Source organism: Molossus molossus, unplaced genomic scaffold (assembly GCF_014108415.1).
Source record: "Molossus molossus isolate mMolMol1 unplaced genomic scaffold, mMolMol1.p scaffold_m16_p_18, whole genome shotgun sequence".
Classification (NCBI taxonomy): domain Eukaryota; kingdom Metazoa; phylum Chordata; class Mammalia; order Chiroptera; family Molossidae; genus Molossus; species Molossus molossus.
The window spans coordinates 63,438,995-63,457,334 of NW_023425353.1; the positions used below are offsets into that span (position 1 = coordinate 63,438,995).

At 55.7% G+C, this 18,340-nt stretch overlaps 2 protein-coding genes across 4 annotated transcripts; both read right to left on the bottom strand.

Moving 5' to 3' along the window:
* Nucleotides 1-4,364: 4,364 nt before the first annotated feature.
* TMEM89 (transmembrane protein 89) lies at nt 4,365-5,214 on the bottom strand. Its single transcript, XM_036266112.1, has 2 exons — nt 4,921-5,214; nt 4,365-4,550 (listed from the first exon to the last, which is right to left on the bottom strand). Exons 1-2 carry the CDS (start codon nt 5,212-5,214, stop codon nt 4,365-4,367), a joined length of 480 nt encoding a protein of 159 aa, XP_036122005.1.
* A 1,618-nt stretch (nt 5,215-6,832) lies between these two features.
* SLC26A6 (solute carrier family 26 member 6) lies at nt 6,833-16,022 on the bottom strand. 3 transcript variants are annotated; one of them, XM_036266641.1, is made up of 22 exons: nt 15,967-16,022; nt 15,356-15,481; nt 14,120-14,277; nt 13,897-14,036; nt 13,579-13,689; nt 12,931-13,094; nt 12,564-12,728; nt 12,335-12,487; nt 11,934-12,016; nt 11,703-11,850; nt 11,319-11,432; nt 11,122-11,199; nt 10,746-10,841; nt 10,562-10,668; nt 10,333-10,402; nt 9,317-9,409; nt 9,132-9,230; nt 8,703-8,795; nt 7,810-7,986; nt 7,545-7,599; nt 7,134-7,270; nt 6,833-6,916 (listed from the first exon to the last, which is right to left on the bottom strand). In XM_036266641.1, the coding sequence occupies exons 3-22, from the start codon at nt 14,245-14,247 to the stop codon at nt 6,902-6,904; spliced, it is 2,226 nt and encodes a 741-aa protein (XP_036122534.1). In that variant the 5' UTR covers nt 14,248-14,277; nt 15,356-15,481; nt 15,967-16,022; the 3' UTR covers nt 6,833-6,901. The 3 variants fall into 3 exon arrangements, with proteins under 3 accessions (XP_036122534.1, XP_036122532.1, XP_036122533.1); XM_036266639.1 differs by having other exon boundaries at nt 7,810-7,989; XM_036266640.1 differs by lacking the exons at nt 15,356-15,481; nt 15,967-16,022 and having other exon boundaries at nt 7,810-7,989; nt 14,120-14,943.
* Between the last annotated feature and the right edge of the window lie 2,318 nt (nt 16,023-18,340).

The following is an 18,340-nucleotide window of genomic DNA, read 5'->3' on the forward strand; positions in this document are numbered from 1 at the left end:
GGGAGAGAGGAAGAGAAAGGGAGAGAGATAGAAACATCGACGTGAGAGGGACACATGGACTGGTTACCGCCCCCACGCCAACGACCGGGGCCAGGATAAACCGCAACCGGGGTGCACGCCCTCGGCCGGAATTGAACCCGTGACTCGTTTGTCCACAAGCAGCGCTCTACCGCCAGCGGAACTGGCCAGGGCAGAGTGCGCATGTTTCTCACTGTGCGCAGGCGCCCATAATCCACTGCCTGCTCCAATTGGGCTGAAGCACCAGCGAAGAATCCTGGGGCTAAGAAGCAGTTGCTGAAAGTGATGGGCTTGTCTTTAAAAGAAGGAAGTAAAGACTGTTGACTTGGAAGTAACTTAACACTATATTGCTAAGAAAAGAGGAGCAGTTGAGACGAATTTGTGAAAAGGTTTCGTTGTTTGGAAAGCAAAACACACACATACAAGCAACAAAACAAAGTGCCTTTTCTCAGTTGCCAATAACATGTTCCCCATTTCCTTCTGGGCTCTCATTGGCAGTATTCTTTTTTTTTTTTTACTTTATTTTTCAATTACAGTTGGCATTCAATATTATTTTATATTAGTTTCAGGTGCAACTGGCAGCATTATTCTTTTTCACTTTTTTTTTTTTTTAATGCTCCCATGAGGATATGTTTTTCATTGATTTTAAGGGAGACAGCCAGAGCAAGAGAGAGGAGAGAGAGAAACCTTGATTGGTTGCCTCCGGAACACGTGGCCACTGGGGATGGGGCCTGCAACCTGGGTATGTGCCCTGACCAGGAATCAAATCTGAGACCTTTCGGTGTACAGGATGATGCTCCAACTAGCTGAGCCATGCTGGCCAGGGCAACTGGCAGCATGCTTGAAGTTCAAATTTCTGCTAACAGTTGGTTGAAGGTGTGGGAAAGGGGGTAAATTCTCCTTTCCCTCCTCTGGTTCTTTTGGCTAGCTGAATAATCAAATCAATGAGAGACAGATTGGCAAAAGAAAATCAAGTTTCATTTCCACTGCACTGGAACTCCAGAAACAAAAGAGTCAGAGACCCCTTATGCACAAAAGGTTCAGAAACAAAAAGGGGAAATGGGTGTATAAAACATTCTGAGCTAATACCACCAAAGCACATCTTGGGGTAGCTCATTCTGAACCCCACAAAGGCAATTTTGGCTTTATCTGTTATGCTTCTCGACATTCTTCCAGCCTTTGTTCACTGCCCAATTCCAAAGCTGTTTCCACATTTTAAAAATTTATTATAGCAGTACTTCACTCTTGATACTAACATCTGTATTGTTTTCTATTGCTGCTATAACAAATTACCACAGACTTAATGGCTTAGAACAACACAAATTTATTATCTCATGGTTCAGTAAGCCCAGAGTCCAACATGGATCTCACGGGGCTAAAATCAAGGAATCAGGAGGGCTGTGTCCCTTTTTGGAGGCTCTAGGGAAGAACGTGTCCTTGGTCACTCAGGTTGTTGACAGAATTCAGGTCCCAGTGGCTGTAGGATGGAGGCTCCTGTTTTCCTGCAGGCTATCCTGGGAGGGCATTCCCAGCTTCTAGAGGCCACCTGAATCCCTCAGATCTTTAGATGGTGGAGCATCACTTCCATAACCTTGAAAGCCAGCAGCAGAGGATAAAGCACCACTCACACTTTGAATCTGAGCTTCTCTTCTGCTTTTAAGGGCTCATGTGGTTACTTGGGCCCACTAAAATAATCCAGAATAATCTCCTTATTTTTAATTATTTACTTTTTTAAAATATGTATTTTATTGATTTTAAGAGAGAGGGAGAGATAGAAACATTGATGTGAGAGAGAATCATCCATCGACTGCTTCCTACATGCCCCCTACTGGGGATGGAGCCTGAAACCCGGGCATATGCCTTGACCAGTAATCGAACTGGGACCTCTCAGTCCATGGGATGATGCTCAATCCCCTGAGCCCCACCAGCTTGCTAAATTCTTTAATCTTAAAAAAATATATTTTATTTATATTTTAGAGAGAGAGAAACATTCATGTGAGCTCAAGTGCACAGCCTGGGTATGTGCCCTGACCCGGAATCAAGCCAGCAACCTTTCGGTGCATGGGATGACGCCTAACCAACCAAGGCACACTGGCCAGGGCTTAAGGTCTGTAATCTTAATTCTGCCTGCAGTTATTCCTACCAAGTATTATAACATATTCATGGACTCCACAGATATCTTGAGGGGCCATTATTCTGCCTATGACCCCTCCCTAGGAGACACCAATTCCTGCCCCTCCCCAGCCTGCTCCTCCTGCTCTCCAGAGCTCCTTCTTTCTCCTGAAATCCTGACCACTCTATAGTTCCTGGAACAGGCCAAGGTCTCTTCCCCCACCAGGTCCTTGTGTGTGCTTATCCTTCTGACTGGAGCACTCTCCCTCTCCTCTTGTCACTCCATTCATCCCTCAAGTCCTAGCAATCAGTCTACCCCTGCCCCACCCCACCCCACATGGGCCAGCACACTGCTGCAGAGTAATTTTCTTTTTTAGTCTGTTTCACCATCACCACCACCCTCCCCTATTTGTGAGTGGGTGAGGGAGGAGCCAGTAGTTCTACACATCAGCAGAGCCCGGCATTCACAACAGGGCTAACAAACAGTAGGCGCTCATTAAACCTTGTGTAATATAGAAGTGGACCTAACAAGAGGCTGATGAAGCTCAACCTTCAATGCCTTTTACTTCCTGGCCTTGTGAGGAGCCCCAGTAGTGTGTCCATAGCATCAAGTATTTTTGGAAAACTTACAAAATTAAGATGGTACAACTGCATCCAATTAGGACCTCTGTCCTTTTCCACTCGGACTCCCCTTCATCCCATTTCCCGTTATGTAGATGACATTGGAGAGGCTATGACCTTTTTGGGGTTCAGCCAAGAGGAAGGTGAACTGGGGACTTTCCCAGGTTGGGTTCTCTGGGAAGCACACTCTAAGAGGGAGATCATGATGTTACCAGGGAGTCTCTTTAGATGGGCAGAGGGAAGGATGGGGCTCTTCGCAGCTGAGGCAGACCCATCTGCTTCTGCCTTCCCAGGGGCTGGCAGCAGGGGGCTTTCCGGGGACATGGGCAGCACATCTACCACAGAGACACACTTGCTTTGGGTTTAGAGGGACATATTATGTGGTGTACTCCACTCCTGTGTACCTGTCCTGTGGGAATGGCCTCTAGGGACCTCCTACTGGTCAGCACAGAAGTGCAAGGTCCTATGCATTTAGAACCTACCCCCAGTGCCCAGGGCTAGAAAAACTGTGGGCCATGGAGGGAAAACACGGTTTGAAAGGTGTGGAGTCAGAAGCTCATCTGTGGAAAATTCTTTCAAATCATACAGCATCTATTATGAAACTTGATGAGAGTTTCACAAATTTGAAAACAACCCAGGCCATTTATGTGACACCATCAATAACAAGTTAGGAGAGAAATAAATTTTCTAAATTATCAATAAGTAAAACACAAATCTCAATCAACCATGTTAGAAGGAAGACTAAATTATTTTTCTATTCTCTGTATGGATAATATCTCCCCCAATTACCCTTATTCTACATAGAGGCCACCAGTGAACAGCCAGAAAATGTAGGGAAAAAAGTATTACAGAAATGTATCTGGAAGACACCACAAATATGTTATTGTTCTGGATGTGGCATTGTAGTATTTGTCAACATTTTAACATTTGTAATTTGTCATGATTTCTCTTTTCATTATTTTAATTCACTTGTTTCTGTGTTTGAATTCATAATGTTATATTATTTTTCTAAGACAGAGACCCTAAAAGAGCACAGGCTCAGTACCCGCCGAACCTGGATTGCCTATGGCAAGAGGAAGGGAGGAAGGGGGTGAGGTCCCTTTGGGAAGGTTCAACCCTCACTCCATTCCTGGGGCTTGAAGTAAGGGCCACTCAGGCACCAGAGCACATGTCTGAGATGCCACGAAGACAAAGGTAGCCAGGGCTCACCCTCCATCCCCCACCCCCAGCTCAGACCCTGGACCCCACCTAGGAGCCCTGGCTGGTTGTCACGTTTGGGCATCCCTCCCTGGACCACCCAAGTCTGACCTAATGGTCTTCTTCCATCCCACTGGGCCCCCACCCAGGAGCCCCAGAATAGCAGTTGTATTTCTGGGTGAAATCCTTCAGGAGGAGTCTGCTGGTAGGGGGAAATGGAGCAGTGTGAGCCAGCCTGGGCCCTACCTGCCCACCCAGTATGGGCAGAGGCCTCAACAAGTCTGCTGGGTCTATAAGTAGGAAGGAGCTACAGGGTCCAAGCCAGCCTGGGAGAAGAGACAGTCCCAAGCCTGGCTCAGAGCCTCAGGCCATCCCCACCCGAGTTGGCCACTAGGCAAAGAGAGGCATATGTTGGGTCACCCATTCTGGGTGGGAGTCCCCTTTATTTGCCTTGGCTGCTGAGTGGCTAGATGCTGTAGGTGGCCCTGGATTTGGACCAGGAGGGCATCCAGCATGTGCAGGACCGTGAGCAGTATGGTGTGATCTGAGATTGGGGTCCGCCGTTTACAGGGTCCAGAGGTTTTAGTGGCCACCTTCGAGTGCTGAGGATAAGACCAAAAGGCAGGAGTAAGAGAGGAGGGATGGGACGGAAGTGTGGTGAAGGGTAGCAAAGGAGCTAGGGAGAAGGGCCTGGGAAGGGGGAGGTAAGGTGATGGGGGATCTGTGGGCTAGAGTGGTCATGGGACCCATGGGGGCTGATGAGAAATAGGCATTTAAAGGGAGACAGAGGAGGCGGGGTACTGGCCATGGGTGTGGACATATGTAGGGACCGTGGGTTGAGTGGTGGGGGAGAGGGTAGCAGGAGCCCCACAGATGTGGGCAGGATGTGGGCTGTGGGGTTGGGTCAATTGGAAGATGAGTTCACTGGGGGTAAGTGGAGGAAGCTGTGGGGGACAGCAGAGCTGTGCTCACCTCACTCTTGGGGTCCTGTAAGCGCCGTCGCTGCAGCACCTTGTGTCTGAGCATCAGCATCAAGGCAGTGGTGAGAGTGACCCCCGCCAAGGGGTAGATGGGGTTCATCCCCAGGCTCATCCATTGGCCAGGACAGCCCAGGCTGACCCCGCAACCATCCAGGCTATTTGGCTGGCACCCCCAGGGCTGCAAGTCCAGCCCCACCTGGTACCACAGGGGCCTAGACCAGGCGTGGGAGGGAGCAGACATCCCCAGCAGGAGCAGCAAGAGCAGGAAGGGCGGTGCGCACAGCATGGCTGCAGTATGTGCCAACGGAACCTGGGTACCTGGCAACAGTAAACACCCCTCCCCCAGCGGTAGGCCTGGCAGAGGCCGCGGGTTCCAGTGGGGCTCACGGCCTTTCTCCAGAGACAGCCTGGCCAGAAAATGTGGTGTGGGGGGGTGGGTGCAGGTCCAGGCAGGGGAGGATGGCATGGCAGGCTGGGGCCCAGGACTGAGGGAGCGTCTTTCTCCCTCCCTCCTCCGCACCTAACATCTACCTCCTAAAAGTCTAACCCCATCGCCCCTAATGCTACTGCCCAGCAGAGCTGCTCACGAACCCCTACCCCCAGCCTACCCCATCTGCATCAAAAATGTGGGGCCCCTCGCTCTCGGAGTAAAGCTCACCCTGGCCTGTGAGGTCTGGTGTACTTTGGTCTCCCTTCCCGTCTCCATGTTCCTGAACACACCTGCCATTCCCTACGCCAGGAGCACTGTCCCTTTCTCCTAGAGAGGCACCTCTCAGCTGGAGTTTCAGTCCAAGTGTCACCTGCTCCCTGATCTTCCCTCCCATGACCGTTCTGGGCCACAGTCCCTTCTCCCTCCAGTGACCCTGTTAATATTCTTCAAAGCATTTCTGAGTCACTGCAGCTTCTCCTTTGAGGCCTGCCTTTCACTCCTGCACATAAGCTTCACTCAGCCAATATTTACCAAGCACTGCCATGTGCTAGGCACTGTTCCTCGTGCCAGGACGAAGGGTGACGGAGGAGACAAAAAGCCCCGACTTCCTGGGCCGAGGTGGCACCAACACATGCCGAGCTGAAAACGGCTGTTTTCTCATCGAGGGCTCACTGAGTAACCCAGGAAGCAGGCACTATTACCACTCCGGCTCTCCTGATCAGGAGACACGAGGCCCGGGGAGATGCTAGGGCCTTTTACCCTAGTCGCTCAGAATATCAGCTGGCCAGAAAGCCTGCTGCTGTCCGCTGGGCCACATGCCCAGATGTTGGCATTTTATGGCCGAGATCAGCACATGCTTCTTGGCTGACAAGGACCTGCAAAGCCCAGGTGACTTAATACAAAGAGGCATTTTCCCAAGTAAATCAGTCACATGCAGTCTTTCTTCTAAATGCAGACCAGCAGCACCTGGCTTCCTCAGCTGGTTGCTCAGGTGTTCACACTATACCCTCTGGGGGCTTCCCAGTGGCCCCCTATCGGGTGTCCCTGAAAACAGGTCATTCATGAGAAGTGGCTGATTCCAACTACTTTATAATGGCGACCCAGGTGCCCAGGGCTGTGCGTGGCTGGGAAGAAACTTGGACCTAGGTGCCCCCACCTGGCCTGGCCCACAGTTCTCCTGCGTACTGTACCCTCTCTCGCCTGACCCTGCCTTCCCCAAGCCTTGTCCCCAGCTTTTAACTCCAGTTCCCACTTTGGGGCATAAGAAGGGTCAGGAGCCAGAGCTGTGGACCCCTGACCCTCTCCAAGCCACAGCAGAGCCTGGTGTGTTGGGCAAATGAGTCTTTATTCCTGAAGCTAAAAACACACTCGCCCCCCCCCCCCCCCCCCCCCCCCGCCGGCCAGTGCCCCAGCCCAGGCCTACAACACTGTTTGGAGTCCCAGGACCTCCATCCCTGAGTTGTCGGGGGGGGGGGGGGGAGTCTCACAGGTGCCCCGTCACAACCTCCAGGTGTAGGCAGTCTCAGGCAGGGTGGCAGCATGGTCAGAGTTTGGTAACCTGAGTGGGCAGACAAGGGGAGGCTCCCATCAGTTACCAAGGGCACATACCAGCCCTCCCTGCCCCAGGAGTAGCTTCATCGAAAGGCCGGAGGGGAAGGCGGTGGGTCCACTGGGGTCAAAGGCATCCAGGAAGGGTGGGGACTTCCTGGAGCTGGGATCAGGGTGGGAACAAGCAGATGAACAAAAAGAGCTCAGTGGGCCAGAGGTCAGCTCACCAAAACAGGACTGACTTGGTTGGATCTCCGGTGTTGGAGGGCAAAGGTGACAGCATCGTGGACAGAGGCAAAGAGATGCTGCTTAGTGATGGACGCGTCAAAGAAGTGCCCGGCCTCCAGCTGGGCGACCACAGGAGCTGTCGGCAAGGAGTAGGTCTCTCCTGACTCCAAGAAGCACCAGGAATCCCGGTCCCAGTTATCTGCAGAATGCTCTGACCCGCGTCACCCCAGCTTCCACTCCCGAGGCTACAGCTAAACCCGAAGTCACTCTTGACTCTTCACCCCTGCCTCCCAGGAGACCTTTGACCTCTGGTTTCAGTTTCAGAGAAAGACTTTTTCCTGGTAGACTCCTTGACCAGATGATCCCCACCTTCTTCCCCGAATTACTCTCCTAGGCCCCACCCCACGCACTGTGACAGGCAGCCATGTACACCTCCACCTCGATCTCCCGGAAGTCATGGAAAATCTGCAGCAGAAAAGGGGGCCAGATTCAGAGGGAGGCCAGAGGCTTTGAGGGGAGCCTCAGGCAGGCTGGGGGAGGGAGTTTAGAGGGGAAGGTCAGCGGGTTTGGGGTCAGAAGGCTCAGAGGGCTCTTAGAGATAGTTACGGGGTCAAGGGAGAGGCTTGAGGGCCTTGCTCTCCCCCGCGTCTTTCTAAGGGTGCCCCAGCCCCTTACATTCTTCAGGCTCTTGAGGCACACAGTGTCCACGTAGGAGAGGGTGCTTAGGTCCAGGACAAGGCTGTGGAAGTCGGGCTGAGGCAGGCCCAGGGCCCTCAGTGTGCACATGGCTGGGGCCTTGGCATCTTCTTGACCGCCGGCTGCTATTTTCTGTAGCTCATTCTCTGTGCTCACCTGCTGGGGAACCAGGCACGCTACAAGGGCTGTCCATGACGAGGTGAAAGCAGGGTCAGGTGTGGAACAAGCATGTAAACATCCAGATATATGGGGCATGCAGGGGACACGAAGACAAGGGCATGAGGAGCCTCCTGTATGCAGAGAGGAGCGACATTTGGGGACACACAGGAGAGGCCACCCAGACTCAGACAGCACACAGAGACATGTATACACTGCTCTGTTACCTCCTGGGCCCAGGTTTTTTCGGGACACTTAAGAAGGGAGGGTGCTGGCAGACCATGCCCCATCCTCAGTCAGCCAGGGTGGAGGGGTAGGGGGCCGAGGGACAGACCGGGAGACACATGTACACCTGTGTGCTTGCAGACACCTCAGCACCCCACCTGGTCTCTAATGGAGCTTGGTGTCCCCTTCGATCCTACGTTTTCCCCATACACCCAATCTCTTCCCCTGCCCAGGAGCACACACTGTGGGGTCTTGTGGACTAAAAAGTCAAGGTCTTCATCAAGGCCTCGGTGGCGGGCAGGAAGCCATAGCAGAAGTCTATGGCTTATCCCTAGAGGTCCCTCCACAGACCATCTGACCCATCATCCTTCCTCCTGCCACTGAAACAAGCCGAACCCACAGTGGCAGGTCCATGGCTTTCCTCACAGGACACATCGGGGCTGCCCGATCTCTGCAGCTCATGGCTGGCTCCTGTCCCACCTCCAGCTCACCTCGGCCTTGGAGCCCTCCACGTTGTTGCTCTTGATGTTTCCATCACTGGTGTTGACATCAATGGAAACAGGAGTGACCTGGGAGGCAGCATCCTAGGCCGGGGAAGGGGTGGGACAGGGAAGAATTGTCCCAGTTGCCATAGAGCAGCTGTGCTAGGCAGGCCTGGTGTTGCCCTCTGGCTCTGGGCAGGTAGGTGGGCCAGGAGCCAAAGCGTGGGACCCGAGGCCAGGCTCTGGGAACACCATAAATGGAAGAGGACTGTTCATACTGTGAGTGGCTCCGGAGGTGGGAGAAAAACAAACCCCAGCCGCAGGGATCAAGGAGCAGGGATCGAGAATGGAGGTGAGGAGTTAGGAGCCAGGAGGCTGGAGAAGGGCTGGGCGCGTCAGCTGCAGGACGGGGCGGGGGCCACTGGCTCAAGGGCCTGCCTGTTTCTGGCGCTCCTTCTGCAGCCGCTTCAGCTTTAGCTCCTGCTTCTTGAGCAGCTTCTTCTTCTGGGAGATGAGGCAGTCAACGTCCACACCGCACTAGAGGCAAGCGTCAGGAAGGGGATGTAGGCACTCCGGGGAGGCGAAGGACCCTCTGACACAACCCCGGGCATCCCAGACCTCACCCTCTGCTTCAGCGCGTCACTGTAGAGCTCAGCATTGGCAAAGTACACGGTGGCTGAGGAGCGGAAGACCTTCACTCCTGGGACCTCCCTGGCCTGCGGATGGGTCATGGTGGGGGTGGCTGAGCCCTCTCTCCTGGCTGCATTGTGTTCTGCCTTTCCTCTCCTGTGCACCCTGGTGCCCGCCACCCCCAACCCTCTGATCTCCAGCCAGCGGGAGCCCCGCCCGTCTGTTCCCACCTCTGCCCAGGCCCTCAGCTGCTCATCGGGCTTCCTCCAGTGCAGCACTCCTCCCGTCTCCCCTGTCCTCCTGGGCTAGGTGTCAGTGCTCTTCAGCCTCCTCCTGAGTCTCGGACCATGGCCCCGTGGTCTGTTTTCTACGTGCTTCATGCACAGACCCTCCTCGGCTGCCATCCCAACCAAGCCTTCCTAGCTCCCACCCCATTCAGGACACGAGCCAGGTCTCTGCTGGCATCCAGGCCTGCACGATGTGCCTCCCACCCCTAGACCTCCCTTTCCATCCGCTGAGCTGCCCGCCCTCTGTCCTCCCCTCACTCTGCCTGATCACTGTGCTCAGCCTTCGAGGCTCCATGTCAGGGGGAATGGGCCTGTTTCATTCCACAGCCGATCTCCGTTCCCAGCACTTGGCATGGGACTTCTCAGCAGATCACTGAATGACAGGTTTAGTGACTCCTTCAGATCAAAAAACAGCCTCTCTTGACATCCTGGTGCCCCAGGCACATTCCTGACCCAGGACTGTTCTGCAGCTGGGTCTCGTACTGCTGGCTCCAAGAGACCCCCTCCCTAGGCCCCTGGACCCCCAGGCCCAGCTCTGTCCACTAGTCCTCTGGTCCTTCCTAGCCCTCATACTCTGAGTGGGGTTCATAGATCCAAATTCCTGCCTTGTAATTTCAAGGACCAAAGTGTCCTTGTCAGGCGTGGAAGGGACTCACAAAGGCCCATTGTGCCTCTGCCTCACCCCATCCACACCTCCCTCTCACTCAGGCCCCGCCACTCACCTCTGAGTAGGCTGCCACATCTCTGTAAATATCTGTGTCTGGAACCTGCCCCAGGACAGAATAGTGGGGCCTGTGGAGAGATTAAGCATGAGTGGGTGGCACACAAGGAGAGGGAGGGAACGAGGAGGAACTAAGAGCCTGGGGTCACCTGAAGATGTGGGAAAGCTGGGGGAAGCCAGTGTGGACCTCACCCCTCGCCAGCTGGAATGAGGGGCCAGGGGTGACTCACAGCTGCGTGCGGACCACCACGAGCAGGAGGGAGAAGGCTATTGCCACTGCCAGGCCCAGGTCCAGGTTCAGCAAGATGGTGGCCACAAAGGTCACCAGCCAGATGAGCTAAAAACAGTAGGGCAGGTCAGCAGGGTCCAGTGGGGCCACTGGGGCTGAAGACGCCCGGGGCCCAGGCCTCTCACCAGATCCACGCGGTTCGCGTTCCAGAGGGAGCGTATGTCCGTGAGCTGCATCAGCATGCCCTTCAGGTTCACGATAATGGTGGCGGCCAGGACTGCCTGCGGCAGCGGGAGTGTCACCAGGGTTGGAGGGCTGCTCCCTGCCGACAGCCCTGACCCTCCTGGCATGAGCCAGACAGGCCCCAAGTACCCGGGCATAACCCCAAGCCTGCCCCCTGGACTTGACAACTTGGATCTACCTCTGAAATGTTCTAACCGTTGACCCTTGGCTCCAGATCTCACCCCAAAGATCTCACCTGTGACCTGATTGAACGATCTGAGCCCCTGGCCTGGCCAAGGCCCTCAAGCCTGCCTGGGTGGGCGTGGGGATGGGGCTCACCTTGGGCAGGTCTTGGAAGAGCTCCCCAACTTTGATGATGATGATGAGGATGAAGAGGGAGGCGGTGGCTCCGGCCACCTGCGGGGCAAGAGCGAGTAGGAGGGTGGGGAGACCAGGATGGTGAGCAGGGACAGGATCCCCCAGGTCAAGCCGTCTGTGTATACGAATGCACAGCCCCGCCCACACCTGAAGCCCACCTGTGTGTTGCCCCCGGTGCTCTCCTGGACCAGGCTCCGAGACATGGAGCAGCTCACGGGGAAGCATTGGAAGATGCCCCCGATGAGGTTGCTGAGGCCGAGGGCTACCAGTTCCTGGTGGGGAGAGTACAGGTGTGAGAGTTCATTAGCAGTGCCTAGTCACTGTGCCTGTGTCTAGACCTACACGTCTCCAACCTCCATCCCCACTCAATAGCCCCAAACCCTTGCCTGTTGTCCCAAGTGTCCTCTCCCACCCTCAGTCCTCACATGGTCCCAGCACATCGGTTTGTCTTCCTAGGTCCCACCTGATACTCCATCCCCCCAGGCCCTGGGGTCTCTTGTACTCAGATTGCCTCTCCATGTCCCACGTCCTCTCCCCCAGACCTGGTTGCTGTCCACTCGGTAACCATGCCTCAGGGCGAAGATCTTCCCCAGCGAGATGGCAATGGCGAACCCAACCACAGCGATGGCGAAGGCATTTCCCACAAGCTTTGTAAACAGCTGGGGGCTGGGGGCCACTGGGGGTACCAGCCTGTGAGGGGCATCTGTGAGGCCAAAGGAAGGTGCTGGCCCTGGCTGTCCAACCTTCCCTGACTTCCAGGGGCCAGAGCTCACCCTACAGGGATGGGGCCCACGACATCCACTCCAAATCTTTGCTTCAGGTCCACGCTGTAGGAGATGCCTGTGGCCCCGATGAGCTTGGGGGAGAGGACAGAGTCAGGGCAGGGAGGGCTGGCATCACTGTCAGGGGCATAAAGAAACCACTTGGGAATGAAGAGGGAGGTCTAAAACAAAACCTTCAAAGGGGTGGGGAGAAGTCAGAACTAGGGTGAGAGACACACCACTGGAGAGGAGATGCTCTCAGGGGCGGGAAGACACTGGCACACGTTTTTTGCTGTGGGCCCCCCATCCCCAGGAACTCTCACCAGTGCCCACTCCAGCTAGTCTTTAAATGCCAGGGGGATGCCCACAAGGATATAGCCACTTGCCCCTCTCCCGTTCCCTAGAATCCGAACCGTGAGCAGTTCCCCAGGGAGTGGCAGGGGCAGATGTCGCCTCAGCTTGTCATTCAACAGCTTCACCACCACAAGCACCACCCCTGCCACAAATGCGGTGACCACAGCGCCAGCCACGCTCTGGGGCAGCTTCCAGCAGACCTCCAGCACTGTCTGAGGGGAGGTGGGGTCAGAGCCAGCACTCAAGGTCAGGGGGCACCCCCCAGCCCCTTCTGCCACCCTCACTCACATAGATGAGGGACAGCGGCCCAGAGAGGCTGCTCAGATGGAGGCCAAACACATACTTGAGCTGCGAGACGAAGACCTGCACGGCCGCGGCTGTGGTGTAGCCGCGGACCAGAGGCTCCGACAGGTAGGTGACCACAAAACCAAAGTGGACCAGGCCCAGCCCCACCTGTGGGTTGGCCAGGGGTAGTCAGGGGAGACAGGGGTCTGAGGGGTGGCTGACCAGAGCCCAGGGCAGGAGGGACGAGAGGGAGATGTGATGAGGAGGAGGACAGTGATGGTCGGACACTCGGGGGAACTGGCAGACAGGGGTAGGAGTGGGTTTGGCAGTGGGCGGGCAATGGGGGCACGCATTCCTGACTGCTTCATACCTGGAAGAGGCCAACCAGGACGCTGAGTGTGGAGGCCAGCTGTACCCGTTTTAAGTCTCTGGCCGTCTGGTTGACTGTGGAGTTCAAGGACTGCATAAAGGCCTCATCCGGAGCCAGGGATTCTGTCACACTGCCCACCATCACGGACATGACAGCAAAGGTGCCTGCAGGGGAGAGGACCAGGAGACATCAGCTCTAGATGAATATCCTCAGACTATGCTGTGCATAAAGGCAGCGCTGCTGGTCAGGTAGGAGCCCTGGGCTCAAGGGCTCCTAGGGTAGCTAGAAATGTTGGCCCTTCACCATCTAACCTGCCCCACCTGTGTCCATTGGCTTAGGGCCACTCCCCTAGCAAAAGATGGAATGAGGAAGGGGACACAAGTCTGCCTCAAGCTATCAGGCCCACACCAAGTTCTGGGTCCCTCAAGTTGCATCACCCACCCACATCCACCTGGAGCCAGGGGCTCTAGCTACCTGAGTCTGCGGACACTTGCTCAGAGGCCTAGTCCTGCCTGGGGATGACCCTTGGGCAAGTCTCCCAGCCGCCCCACACCAATGCTGCCCTCTTCCCTAAGTCCCCTTGCCCTGCTCAGCCCTCCCTCGGGGATGTGGGCATCCTCCTGCCAGGCTGGGCCTGGCTCCACTCACCCACTGAGATGTGCCGGGAAGTGCCAAACAGGAAGTAGATAAACACAGGATAGAAGGAGCTGTAGAGGCCAAACACAGGGGGCAGTCCAGCCAGGAGGGCGTAGGCCAAACCTGGAGGTAGAATGGTAGCAGTATGGGTTTGGAGGCTGGGTCTTGAAAGAATGAGGAAATCTAAGCACTAGGTCATGGGGCTATTGTTCCAGGGGCAGGGGTCATAGCTTCAGGGTTTTGTTTTGTTTTTGAGGGGGGGTAAGTTTTCAAGGCAACAGTCACCACCCAAAGGCTGAGGGTACAGCTTCTGGATCAGGGGTGACTCACCCTGTGGTAACTGCATAATGGCCACGCTCAGGCCAGACAACAGGTCACCCAGGAGCCAGTCTCGCACAGGATACTGGGGTAGCCAGGCCAATACTGGGAGGTGTTGGAGCAAAAGGGCTTGGGCCCGAGCACGGGAGCACCTGGGGATACAAGGGTAAGTATCAAGGACAGGGTCTACCTATGTCCTACCAGTGTCCCGCCCATCTCCCACCCTCAGCCTTACTGAAACCAGGTTCGCCACTGGCGGGTCCCAGTTGCTGAGCCCCAGTGCCCCAGCTCCTCCAGCTGTTCCTGGTTCAGCAGTGGCCGCTCCACATGGTAGTCTTGCCTCCTTAGCTCCATTGCCTCCATTATGGCCAGAGTACATATGTGTCCTTCGGTCTGGGGTGGCAAGACCAGAGACACAGTCAGGGCACCCCTGGCAACCTTCCCCACACCTCCACCTTAGACCAGAGAGTCACCCACCTGACTTTTCTAGGCAGGTCCAACCTCCAGCTGGCCCCATGCCCATGCCCAGGGGTAGTACCTGAACTTTGGCTGGTGGAAATGTCTTTCTGGGCCAAAGTCCCCCATCAAGAAATAGCAGGATGAGCACAGTCCATACCTCCAACCCTCGTGTGCCTACTCAGCCCCCAGGGTTCTACCAGTCCAGGTTGCAGGCTGACTGCCCCTCCAGCCTCCTTCCCTGAGCCCTCGATCTCCCCCAGCCAATCTCTGTTCAGGCTGAGTCCTTTTCCAGCTGCCCCATGAGCCCAGTGCGGGTCCAGTTCTTCAGGCACACCCTTCTTCAGATGAGCCCCTCCCCTCCAAGGGAAGACGAATATTGAGGCTAACATTGCCCCTGCGCCTCCAGCCTTAGGGTCCAGGCTGTAGACAAGCTCAGCCTAAACTGCAAAAGCCAGGGGACGGCTTTCCCCTAGGGAGAATGGGGTTGTGCCGGGAGAGGCTCTCAGCTGGAAAGGGACGATCTCACCTGCCAAAAGATCTCGGGAGAATTTCACCTAGAAGGACGCTCTCGCCTGACAGGAAAGTTTTCCAAAGCCAGGTAAGTTCTATCCTGGGGAGAATCTCTGATCGTCCAGAGGTTCCCCCCTGAAGAGGGATCTCTCTTAGGAACAGGAGATCCTGGGGAGGGATCTCATCTGGGGGAAGCTCTCACCTGGGGTGAAGCTGTCCTGGAAACAGTTCTCCCCCCGAAATAGGAACTATTAGTGGGGGTGCTAGCTGTACCTGGCCAGAAGCTTTCACCAGCTGGGAAAGTTTTCACCTACCAGGAAAGTTCTGATCTGGAGGGTACTCTCATCTGAGGGAACCTCTCACCTGGGGGAAGCTCCCACCTGGGAATAGATCTCAGAGGGGGCATCTTACCTGGAGGAAAGCTCACTCCTGTCAGGCAAGTTCCGATCTGTAGGTAGCTCTGACCAAGGGGAAGGATCCCACCCGAGGTGCAGGAACTCACCTAGGGGCCTCTACACGGGGTGTCCCGACGGGAGGAGGGAGTGGAGTAGTGCGAAATCCTCAGAGACTGGGCATCGCTGTCTCAGAGATCTTCGAGCCCCCTCGAACCTCCTGGTGTCACTCAGGTCTTCCCCACAAAGGCAGGACAGGAGCTTGGAGGGCGGGGCCTAGATCCTTGGCCCCGCCTTCGGGTCGAGCTTGGGCAAGACTGCCAAAACCCGGCGCCCACACCTCGGCCACCCGCTGCGGGCCCTCGTGCAGCGACGGGCCGGCGCCAGCGCACCCCACGGCGTCGCCCCGGGGCCCGGGCTGCGCCGCACGCAGCCGCCCGCCTGCTGCCCCCAGCTAGCCCCGGGCAGCGCTCAGCGGCTTTCTGCACAGCCCTCAAGGCTGAGAGCCCGCGACTCCCGCCCCGTCCCTCGCTGCAGCTGGCAGCTGGCAGCTGGCAGCACAACGTCGGCAGAGCAGCAAACCCAGGCGTGCGGGCGGCACATGGCCTCCCCGACTCGGCGGGACCCTTCAGAGCTAACCCAAGCCCGGCGCCTGCGCGAGGGCCCCGCGGCGGCCCGAGCCTCCCCCGCGGACACCCCCGCGGCCGCGTCCTGCACTCACCCCGGCGCTTCGGACAGCTCCCTGGCCGGCGCGCTGCCAGGCGCCAGAGCCTCTCCGGTTCGGGCCGGAGGCCGCTACGGACCGAGGGGCGGGGCTGGGGTCGGGCCCAGGCCGGCGGCGCGCACCCCAGGGCCAATCCCCGGGCAGGACGAGGAAGGCTTGGGCAATCAGCACGCTTGGGCGGGGCCTCGGTGACGCGCTCCCGGCGGGACGATTAACCCCTTCCAGGCGGCCTGGCTCTGGGCTCCCCGCTTGGCCCAGCTCTTCTGCCTGAGCCGGTGGGCCCCGGGGCCCCGGGTTCCTGAGTGGGATAGGGCTGATGCCAGGTCCTGACTCCTTGGGGACGGTCCTCGCGGGATGGGGAAGGAAAAGCCCCAAGTAGACAGGATGCTTGGGGGCCCGGGTAGTGACCAGAACCTTTACCCTCAGCGGTGGGGTATCCTCGTCCATGGGACCTTTCATGCCTCTGCGCGCGCCACCCTCAGGCTTTTCCCCTGAGACGGGTCATGTCTCTGAGACGGCAGGTGCCCAAAGCCTCCCTTCAACTCTGGACACCCAGACCTGACATGAGCTGAAGTTCCTCTCCCCTACACGTAGTATACTGCCCAGGAAACTTGCCCTAAGGTTTCTGCCTGAGGAACACGGATATTTCCGTGGCTCCAAATCTGAGAGGCTGGTAGTGAGTCCGTGCTGTCAACGAGCTGAAGGGTTAGCAAGGGCAATTCCTAAAGTTAGTCTGACCCCCCTGACCGGGGCAAATGTAAGACTCAGGAAGTCTTGCTGCTGCCTTGTCGAGGGGTTTCCCTTGCCCCCTTACTCCCAGAACCCAGTGTTCGTACACCAGGCCCCAACCACAAGATAACGGGCCAGAACTGAGAGTACTAGGGGTGGGAACCTGGTCCAAATTACCTATGAAATGGGCTAAAAATAGCTGAATATTCTTAGGAGAAGCCAGTGCTCAGATTTCTCCTAAAGGTCAGCCTGGCTTGAATCATTCACAGCCACCCTCTACCCCACCAAACAAGAGACAACAGAGTCCTGGCAGGGTGGCTCAGTTGGTTAGCACATTGTCCTGATACACCAAGGTTGCAGGTTCCATCTCTGGTTAGGGCCCGTACAAGAATCAACCAGTGAATGCATATATAAGTGAACAACAAATCGATGTTTTTCTCTTCCTTCCTCTCACTCTCTAAAATCAATCAATACATTAAAAAAAAAAAAAAAAAAGACAATAACCATTTTCTATATAAGTTTATTCCCAAAACAGAGCGCGGCTTCACGGAACAATTTACACAGACAGGAAAAAGGGCCACAGGGCTGAAGGGGACAGCCCCAGAGAGGGACATCTACAGAACCTAGGACATAGCAAGGACAACCCCCTCTCCCCACAGTGGATCTCTCAACCCTTCAAGGGATGGGTCATTCTGGTAAGGAGAGCTGGGATCCTGGCTGGTGGGATTTGGCACCAGTCAGTAAAGCAGAACTTTTAGTCTCCTTGGAAACTGCCTCCCAAGAGTATTTGTGGGGGAGGGGATGTCTGCACAAACCTGACCTCCCAACACTACACACCACTGTTCCCAGTGGTAAGAGGATGCCTACTCTTGAGGCCTTCTGGGTCTGCTGTTCAGCAGGGAACTCAGGGCTGACCTTTGGTCTGAGAGAGCTAGTGGTTAAAAACCCCTCCAGATGGCCAGCTCCAGGGTCCTTATAGGTGGGATCCTCCAAGCCCCTCTCCCAGTTTTTCTACCTTCCACTTGTAAACAAAGGGGGAAAAACATTCTCAACTGTAAACAAAGTGTAAAAGTTTTAAGTTGTAAACAAAGTTTTAAAATGTCTTAAATCTTGACCTGTAAACAAAGTAACAAAATGTAAAAGTCCCTAGTTCTGGACATCAGACAAAGTAATAAAAATGAGAGTTTTGTGAACAGGGTCCTAACAGTCATTTCTCCCTTTAGAAGGGAATAAAGGAAGGGTGGAACTGAGTCACTTTCTGCGGCCCAGGTGCCTAGGGCCAGGGAGGTTCCTGTAAACATGGGAGGCAGTGGCACCTACATTCTGCATCTTCAGTTCCCTTGTTTCTGCTCCCTTTGCTCTCCCTCCTACTCCCCAACCCCCTTAGAATAAACTCTGGCTGGGGGCAGTGTTAGGGAATTAAATGGCACCACAGACAACTTTTGTTCACAGCAGGGGCAGGGGCTGAATAAAGACCCCTGAGGCCACCCTCTGCAGGAATGTCTGATTAGAGGCCTGAACCCCTCCCCATGGGAGAAAGGGAAGCCTTGCTCTGTAAACACGACATCTGCTGCTCCACCAGCACCCACAGCATCAGTCCTAGGTCATAAGGCAGTAAGTGGCAGGGACTCCACATAATAAA